Source organism: Diachasma alloeum, unplaced genomic scaffold (genome assembly GCF_001412515.2).
Source record: "Diachasma alloeum isolate Michigan unplaced genomic scaffold, Dall2.0 Dall_scaffold_00798, whole genome shotgun sequence".
NCBI classification, from domain to species: Eukaryota; Metazoa; Arthropoda; class Insecta; order Hymenoptera; family Braconidae; genus Diachasma; species Diachasma alloeum.
In genome coordinates, this window is record NW_021680928.1 from 163326 (window position 1) to 173716 (window position 10391).

The following is a 10391-nucleotide window of genomic DNA, read 5'->3' on the forward strand; positions in this document are numbered from 1 at the left end:
CATCTATGTCATAAAAGCTACAAGCATACCAAATTTCAAATCGATATTAACATTTTTTATCGAGTTATCGCGCGCACAACGTTTTTCACAAAAAAACCGATTAACGGCAATATTCCTAGACTCAGCAGTGATTGGTCTATGTATTATGAATGATTCAGGTAGAGATCATCGAGACGAATATTTTGAAAAAAAAAAGTTGAAATCGGTGCATTTATTGAGGAGATATAGCTGAAAAACGAAATTTAAACAATTGGCAATATCTCAGGAACTACTGGACCGATTGAGCCCAAATGGAGCCACAAAGTGGGGCTTATTCATAGCTATCATCAGTAAAAATTTCAAGTTTTTATCTGCGAATTTCACCGTATTTATGTTAAAATTTCTAAAAATAAACCCCCAAAACAGCCATTCTGCACATACATACGTACAGACGCAACCTCAAAAACATCATTTTTTCACGTTTCATGACATTCTAGATCATTTGCAATGAAAATTAGAAAATCGAAAAATCGACCAAAAATAATGCTTCCCTTCGGAAGCAAAAACGGAAAAACGAGAAAATGTTGTCGGGCGCCAGCTGACTTTCGTTCCAGCGGTGTCAAGGAACCGCATTAAAGAGAACCATACGAAAAACTTAGCCATAATTGGGGAAATCAAGGGAGAGGTTACGGAATTAGCTCGACTAGCTCGGAGGTATTCCGAGAGCGGGGTAGGATCGNTCACCCACGGCACGTGAGGAGCATGTGTGCACTTGTAGGCCTGTTTTATCGACTTTTTCCCACTAAAATTGGCACTGGACATTCCCCATACGTTCTCGACGGATCTAGTGAACTAATTATGCACTCAGAAGGTGCATTAATTGTTTAACAAGACCTCTTGGTGAGCGGAGAGGGCACAATGGCGCCATGGCAGAGCATGAGCCATGTGCGGCCTTNGGAGGGGGAGAATTAGAAAATTAATTAAATAAGAGATGAGAGAATTACTTTAATTTTACTCCGTGATTTATTCAATTTCTCAATAATATTTCAACTCAAATAGAATTTTTATTCTTCATAAGTAAAATAAATTAATTTCAATTAAATTCAACCAAACTAAATTCAATTAAATTCCCGAGAGTGAGAGTACGTGAATTGACCTTGCGAGAGAGGTTATCGTGAAGGGAAATGGGGGGCCCGAAGAATTCAAACCAACGATCTCTCCGCATCGTCCAGAATAGTACATTACGCAACTAGTGCGGAAAGCAGGCGGTTACTGAGACCGCCTGCTGNATCCATTGTCACTATCACTGGAGAGTCACTGCGGTTTTTATTACTGGGGAGAGGTCTAGGAAGCCGAACGAGGGTTTCATGCACTCACTGGTGCATTTTTCCACTCGCTCGGAGGAGTTTTGGTGGTTNGTAAAATAAATTAATTTCAATTAAATTCAACCAAACTAAATTCAATTAAATTCCCGAGAGTGAGAGTACGTGAATTGACCTTGCGAGAGAGGTTATCGTGAAGGGAAATGGGGGGCCCGAAGAATTCAAACCAACGATCTCTCCGCATCGTCCAGAATAGTACATTACGCAACTAGTGCGGAAAGCAGGCGGTTACTGAGACCGCCTGCTGTCCGCACGTGTTGCGTATACTATTTTATATGATAAGTGCATGATGAAGTCTGGGGGCGGAGGGGGGGAGGGAAGGTGTGGGGGGCGAAGCCCCCCACGAGAAAAGGGGGTCCAGGGGGCGAAGTCTCCGGTGGGGGGGGTTAAGGGGGCGAAGCCCCCCCCTTCACTGAAGAAAAAAGATCACATTTATTTAAAAAAATAATTATAAAAAAGTGTGATTTAAAAATTATGCGGAACTTCTGAAGAAAAAATTAATTATATTCATTAAATATGTAGTTCAAAAAACTTGTAAAGTATTTTTAATTGAAAAAAATTAATTATAATAATTACAAAATACAATTTTTAAAAATCATTAAGAATTCGCAAAAAAAAGAAAGTTATAATTATAAAAAAATATGATACAAAACGTAATTGAAAAATCGGAGAATATTTTATTTCCATTTTCTTCAAATGTCACATCACCAATAAACTGCTCCTCATCAGTAAATAAATTCTCCTCATTGCCTAACTCTTCATCACCATCAGGAATTATACGATTTTGGCTCATTTTATCTGCTTCAAAAATCACCTTTTCATTTTTCAGTTATTCCATGTATTCACTATTCGGAGGTTAGATTTCCTTCCTTGTTATTCTCTTTTAATAGGTGATGCGCATGCGCGTCATGCGTTATTTCGGGTTTCAGTTGACTATAGTCAACTGAAACCCATGCGGTTACACGCACGTATCATATAAACTGGAATGCTGGAGGATCTGAGGGCTTTGTTAATTCCAATGCGATGATCTCGGCGAATCTTCTCAGAATAATAAATGACAATTAATGGGCGAGGGACTCTAGTATGCAAATGTCACTTAAGAGTGCCATTTTTCCCCATATTCGAGTCCGTCCTCCATCAAGAACGTCGTGGCGTCACAGGAAAATTTCTGGAGCTCACGAGCTTCAATGTCGTGATATTCGGGGTCTCATCTTCCAAGAAACCTTAAATTAATAAATTCAGACCTTGGGGAAGCTTTACTGAGCTAGAAGAGCACTCATTTGAGGCTTCAATTCGCTCTGGAAAGAGAATAAACCGCCATGTGCACGACAGCGTCACCCACGGCACGTGAGGAGCATGTGTGCACTTGTAGGCCTGTTTTATCGACTTTTTCCCACTAAAATTGGCACTGGACATTCCCCATACGTTCTCGACGGATCTAGTGAACTAATTATGCACTCAGAAGGTGCATTAATTGTTTAACAAGACCTCTTGGTGAGCGGAGAGGGCACAATGGCGCCATGGCAGAGCATGAGCCATGTGCGGCCTTTTATTGGGTCTCACTATCCATTGTCACTATCACTGGAGAGTCACTGCGGTTTTTATTACTGGGGAGAGGTCTAGGAAGCCGAACGAGGGTTTCATGCACTCACTGGTGCATTTTTCCACTCGCTCGGAGGAGTTTTGGTGGTTGGGAATGCATCTCGGTGTCACTCTTGTGAACGCCGGTGCACTTTTCCCGGAGGTTATGACTGGGCACACTGGGAATAGATGCACTTCTCTCCTCGGGAGAGAGGGCACATGATAAACCAAAATGTACTTACCATGTTCCTCGTGTGGGTCCTCGGCGATGGTCTCCACCAACTCTTTCAATCGTTGCAGATGTTCTCGGGGATGTCGTCGCAGTGGCTGCTCGGGTCCAACTCTCTCGTAGAACTGCGTTTAACCGGCGGATGTTCTCAGCTGGGTGATGCGACTGGCACGCCCTCTAGCTACCGCTGGGGCGGGCTCATGTAAACGAGCACGCGGGGATTTCGATTCGAATGGGTTTTAGATTTATTTGGGCATTTCGCCGCTATTTATATTTTTTATGAATTAACCCAAGGAGTTTTTATCCATAATGACTGAACGATAGTTATCTGGAGGTTCGGAAAGGGGGAATTAAGGCAGTTCTTCGCCTTTTCTTCTCGCGAATGCACTTCACATCTGAGTTAGTGCACTTTTTCGCTGCTGTCACTCTCCCGGGAGTTATCCTGGAGTCACCGTGAACAAATCTAAAGAGAGAATAGCCCATGGCGCTCCATGCAGACGAGTGGGCTATATTCATCCACATGGTCTTCCAGCTGCACTGGTGAATCCAATGACTCCACGAAGCGCCTTAGCCAGGGAGCGTGAGTGTTTCACCTCAACCTCTGTGATTAGCAGCCTGCACTCAACGAGATCAGGGAGATCTCACCGGGAAGCTCGGTGTATTGGCTCTGAACCGCGGTGGATCGTCGTCCCTCTCAGGATCCGCGAGATTTCAATAAGAAAAATATAACTGGGAAAATACAATTTACTGTAAATTTTCGCTCAACCGTAAAACCGAAAATTAACCCCCTACAATCCGAAATAAACCAGAAAGATAACTGAAACTAAAAGAGAACAAAAAAACTTTAATATTGCTTGAACCGGAGATTTTAGTTTTTACTCGTTTTTAATGTGTATTGTGACAAGGCATATACATTTATTTTTTATTATTTTTCTACATATTTTTTCCCACTACACACTGCCCCCTAAAAGGTAAATCCCGCCACCATTGGATACCCCTTCCCCAGACTTTTCCCCTCATCGCCCCTCTACCCCCGCCTCGGGACATCACGAAGACATCAGCCGAAGGAAGACATCAGTTCCGGCCCCACCCGATCAATTGGAGAAGCCATCGCCTCCTGGAAATTCCCCATACTGGACCCCCGAATATTCAACACCTGCAATAATCCCTTGCGAGACATCCCTGGATTGTGGTTATCATCACCACTCACCCGTGCTGATTGGCCCCGATTGCTCACGAATTAAAACCCGAAGGACTTCGACACCTGACGAACCCCCACGAATCGCGGAGGAAAAGGAAAGACCGTCACTCGTGTAACCGCTGTCCTGGACACTGCCACATGCGCCCCAATTCAAGTGAATATAAAGTGAACATACCCCGAAGTCGGTACATTGGATTTTGTTCGAGTAAAGAGGATTTTTAGTGCCCGAGCTCATCCCGGCTCTAAGTACTGTGCCCCTGGAGTCTGGAAGGAGGAACGAAGGCTCAATCGCTGGAGTCGCTGAAGGACCCGGATTAGACCTTAACTGGAAGTCGTGAGTACGAGTTGTCCCCCTCATTTCCCCCTCGCCTCAAGAAGTATTCCTTTTCATACCCGCCAACGGTGAGCCTACACTCTTTTGTTTCTACCCCATTCAGTCATTATTTTCATATTTAGTTGCATTCCCTCGACACGACTAGCTTCTCCCTTTTTTTCTGCATTAGAGTCACTCCCGTTGCACGTGTACAAAAGTTGTCTGGCCTCCCCCACTCCCTAGATCTCAGTAAAGGCCTTATTTACGTCCTTTGACGATCGGAATTGTATTTAGAAAAGAATATAGGTAATTATTCTCAAATTATCCCTTATTTGTCCCTTTTCTTGACTCGCCCTAATCCTCTTTTCAGGAATTAGTCTAACAGAATCTAGAAAATGGTCACAGTATCGACACGTGAATTTAATTATTTATTGAAATTGAACGTTGTTTTCCCCGCGAGGCCCTTCCTGATATTCTTGGAGACCGGTTTCTGCGAGCTGGAGCTAAAAGGGGTGTTGCATCGCCCTTCGGTAGGGGTACTAACTTTTTGGGGTTAAGGAAATCGCGACTCTCTCTCGGAAAAGATCAAAATAATTTCACATTTACCTACTCACTCTTACGGTTTACTTAATTCTACGACGAAGTTTTGTACAGGTGGCGAAATTCTCGAAAATTCCGTCACATATTATATAACGTCATTTTTCAGTTATTGTTTAGTAAGAATTTTATTTTATATAACATTATTTTTCAGTAATTTAAGAACTCTATTAAGTTAAGAAGGTCTGAAATTATGTCTATTTCGGTGATTTCTGGCTCCGTTTCTATTATTATTGTTGTTGATGTTATCACTATAGATTTGTTCCCGAATTTTGAGTTCTCTTATATATTTGTCATTATCGGTTAGCAACCAGTATTCTTTTTTTACTCTGTAAAAATCATTTTTATCGACTTCTGATATTTCTCTGGAATATTTGAACGTTGCATTCTCAAAATTATCAATGAGAATAATTTTGTTATTTTTATGCCTCTTGATGTAATAGAGTATTGGTCTTTTCCAATCATCTTGGAATAAGCCAATTTTATCATACTGAACAAAATATTGCGGTTTAAGGCGCCACGAGTGTATATATATATAGATATACAAAAGCGGGTAAAACTTTGAGCCATTCCCACGGGCTAATTAGTGGAATAAATGAGATGAAACTTACGTCCAAAAATTTGTTTTTCTTGTCGGCCCCGTGTGAAATCGAATCGGGCACTCCCCGATGTCAGGAATTGTGAGGGAAATAATTTTTTATTTTGGGCAATTTGACAGTTTTCGCATAGCCATATTGTGTGACACATGCAGATAACTTCTGAGATCACGGCGGTCGATAATCCCATGGAGATTAAATTATCAGTTTATTTTGTTAGGGTCTTCAGTAATTTTCTTTTTGAATGAATGTCACAGCAGTCGATAAAATTAATCTCCATGGGATTATCGACCACTGTGATCTCGGAAGTTGTCTGCATGTGTCACACAATATGGCTATCGAAAACTGTCAAATTTCCCAAAGTAAGAAATTATTTCCCTCACAATTCCTGACATCGGGGAGTGCCCGATTCGATTTCACACGGGGCCGACAAGAAAAACAAATTTTTGGACATAAGGTTCATCTCATTTATCCCATTAATTTCTTATTCATACATAAACAATCAGTATTTACATTATTTACATTCCTTAAAAACTAGTATTTAAAAAAGTCTATGAACTATTATTGATAATTTTTATGTCGCGCCGTGCAATAAGTCGAGTTTATCGCATGCTGCGTTTCGCGCAGCCTGCTCACGAAACGAAATTTGTGCCCTTGTACTCTAATGTACTATTTTACTAAACTTTACCGAAGCGCCACTACCGGAAGAGATGAGAAGGCGCGTGCATAGCACGTAGTGTTGAAAAAATTATAAATTTACCACATTTTTATGACAAAATTGTATGGGAAAATTATGATACTTGCATCAAAAAATCAAACTAAGACACAATTCTTCAAATATTATAACACGACCATTGAATTTTATTCTAAGGATTGCAAAAATCAAGGAAAGTTTAACGAATTCATTACACAGTATGATAAAATTAATTCTCAATTATCATTTTATCATACTCGTACAATAGTTTCGTGATTCGCGATAGGAATTTCATCTAAGCGTACCTTAGAATTAATACTCCATATTGTACCTTTATGATACCCAATGATAAGTTCTTTCTTGTTGGCCTAATTTCAGATAATGTTGTAATATCTGGGTACTGAATTCGTAAAATTTTTGCAATTCGCATAAATCTATAACGGAGGTTGTTCGATTTCAAGGAAAGAAGTAGGATTGAAAAATCACTCTCTACGCAGCTTGACACATTTCAGTGTCAGCCCATCAAATTCTCGAACCTAAAGTTCGTAAAACTGTTTTTACATTACGTGGCGACCACATGGCGGATGAATACAATACTCTGAACAAAACATAGAACAATGGACAGAGGGAAAATGCGTATCAAATAGTCCAGTGTACTGGTCCTTATTGTTTTGGAGTTAGTCTCCGACTAACGAAGTTAGAGTAAAAATCGAGATGCGTCTTCTACGTGCGATTAAATAAAGAGTCACAATTAAATTAAATTCATAGAGTTATTATTTCAATTCTACCTATAATTTCCAATGGAGGTATAGTACGATTAGAATCCGATATGAGAATTATCAATTATAATTAATTATAAACAATTGGAATTATTCCGTTTAAATATTCGATGGGCCCGTGTTTCTTCCATCTTTTATGAGAAGTCATAAATCGACAACATCCATTGAACAATAATTTAGAGTCTCTGAAGAATAATAGTAGAATTATCCCAAAGGCCATTTTGATATGAAATCATTCAACAATTAGAATGAGAAACTGTCATTAATTCATAAAAAATCGTGGTTGATCGAGAACATGAGGTTATAATACATATAGACGATGCGAACCATCATCAATACGAATTGCGTGATAGCTCCGTGGTAACGCGTTAGGTTGCGAGTCCGTAGGTCCTAGGTTCAAACCCCTCTGCGATAAAAGAATTTAATTTCTGTTCATTGGCTTGACAGGTAGGATTCCGAGAGTAGTAAACAATAAACATAAATTGTATTTGATGAGAAGAATGCTCAACTGAAAAAGTAATATTTTTGCATCTTATCTCAGAGCAATGGTACCCCACATATATAGGGTAATTATAATACGGTATCAGAAAATTATAATATCAAGATATAATTTGACAGGACATATAAAAAAAATTCCTATACTGGTATGTGAATTTTCTCAGATGGTATGAGACCCAAAAGTATGATAAATTTATAATACCGTATGATGTAAATTACTTCCTACACATGTGTAATAATTTTGGGTCGGAAATTTTTAACGCGTGACCGATCTCGTAAAATAGAATGCGAATAAAATAATCAAATAGAATATCAATTTTGATCACATGATTTTTTTTTCAATGATCTTTCTTCCGGATTCTTTCCCTTAAAATTTTTTCCTCGAAGTCTTTTTTTTCCACATTTTTTCCCCACAATAAAGAGGAAATAACCCTAGGATGAAATGTCCTAGAATGAAAAGGGCGAGGGATGAAATGTCCCGGGATGAAAAAATTCGAGGATGAACTGTCCTACTAACCTTTCATATTGTTTCATAACGTTATCAACTGCACTGTTGAATTTCAGAACAAACGCAAAGTGGTATGACGCTTCGATAAAGACCCAGAAATTGATCCCTCTGATGCTCTTGAGAGCTCAAAACCCGGTGGTTCTGACTGCTGGAAAGGTGATTGTTATGGGCATGGATACCTATGCTGTGGTAAGATCACGAATAATCTTTTCCTCACCATTGGTTTCTAATGTATAATTTCCTTGTAATGTTATCACAGGTGCTGAAAACAGCGGCATCTTATTTCACAGTTTTCTTGGCTATGCAATAGAATTGCCCCGTTATCGTTGTCCTTTTTCTTCAACTCCGTTGTGTTGTATGAAATAGGAAAAGTCAGTTTAATAGTTGTCCATTAGATGAACTAGCAAGTTGCAATGTCTTCAATTTTTCTTCCACCTCGAATGGCTACCGGTGATTATTTAGATGAAAATCGCAAATGTCTTGTTTTCTTAACTCAATAGAACACTGAGCCATTAAGAAGAAAATCTTACTTTATGTGTAATATGTGAGATGCCCGTTCCTTTGGACAAAGATAGAATAGGGTAGCTGGTGTCCGAGTCGAAATTTTACCGGGTTTCCCAACGTGGTTTCAAGGTCCACTGGTGGGTTTAGGACGTTGAAAGTACGTTGTCCAGTTTCCAGGCTCAAATGCACCGATTCAACCTACTTTTGACGTAAATACCGTCTCTTTTTTCCATTTTTTCCAGATTGTACGTTGAAATTAGGTTGAAACTAAACGTATCCCCAACGTTCCTCCGTACATTCTTTCCTTTCTTTCTCCCCTCTGCACTCTTCACGCTACCAGTTCTGTTCTAACATTGATTGATTGACTAATCTTGCATAAATTAATCGGCGGAAGAATGGCAAAAATATAAATATTATTAACTCGGTGAAACAAAAATGCGAAAAAAAGAAAAAAATGGATCGGTCCATTGGTTCTCGCAATATCCCTACTTGTAGTTCTGCCGTGTTCCCTTTCGGTCACCCATCCTTTTTCTGGTTTTACTCGCTACTGCTCAAGGTCAGTGATCGCAGGATATCCCGGTATGCTTCTGAGCTGTACAATTGCTTGTGGCGAGTTGTATTTTTTTCTGGTTTATATAAGCAACTAATATGAAAAATAAGAAAAAACAGAAAGAAAGTAGGCAATAGAGTAATACAGGAAATTAAGAGGGAAGGAGCAGGGGGAGAAGATGAGAGGGAATTAGAGTCCATATAGATCTAAGGCGTCTAAGGGTCGGACCGTTCATAGTCCGTGAGGGTAAAGATCCGATAAGTGTAAGAGTTAGTTGAGTCTGAAGGATCACGTGAATCTAAGGGTCAAAAAAGTACGAAGGGTCAGGCGAATGTAAGGGTCAGTTCAGTAAGGGTCAGATAAGTAAAAGGCTCAGTTGAGTTTAAGGATTATTTGTGTTCGAGTGTCAGTTGAGTTTAAGGGTCAAATGAACCTAAGGGGCAGATGAGTATGAGGGCCAGATGGGTTTTTTTTATCAATAAGTGTAAAACCTTCAGCATAGGGCTAGATGGATATAAGGATCAGCCGAGTTGGAAGAATCACACGAATCTGAGGCTCAAAAGGGTACGAAGAGTCAGGTAAATATAAGGGTCAGTTGAGTATGGGTCAGATAAGAAGAATTCTGAGTTGAATTTAAAGGTTAGATGTGTCTCAGTGATAGTTGAGTTTAAGGGTCAGATGGGTCTAAGGATTAGTTGAGTCCGAAGGATCATGCGAAATTGAGGGTCTATTGAGTAAGGGCCAGATACGCAAAAGCTTCAGTTGAGTTTAAGGGTCAGATGGGTCTAAGGATTAGTTGAGTCCGAAGGATCATGCGAAATTGAGGGTCTATTGAGTAAGGGCCAGATACGCAAAAGCTTCAGTTGAGTTTAAGGGTCAGATGGGTCTAAGGATTAGTTGAGTCCGAAGGATCATGCGAAATTGAGGGTCTATTGAGTAAGGGCCAGATACGCAAAAGCTTCAGTTGAGTTTAAGGGTCA

General features: G+C 39.9%; 1 protein-coding gene across 2 annotated transcripts in view; it reads left to right on the plus strand.

Moving 5' to 3' along the window:
• LOC107044764 (odorant receptor 82a) overlaps positions 1–8667 on the plus strand; it is a 19719-nt gene extending 11052 nt beyond the window's left edge. For both annotated transcript variants that reach the window (XM_029126572.1, XM_015266791.2), the window contains 2 exons: positions 8414–8546; positions 8617–8667. In XM_029126572.1, the coding sequence (XP_028982405.1) occupies positions 8414–8546; positions 8617–8667 (184 nt within the window). The remainder of the gene's footprint in view (positions 1–8413; positions 8547–8616) is intronic.
• Positions 8668–10391: the final 1724 nt, after the last annotated feature.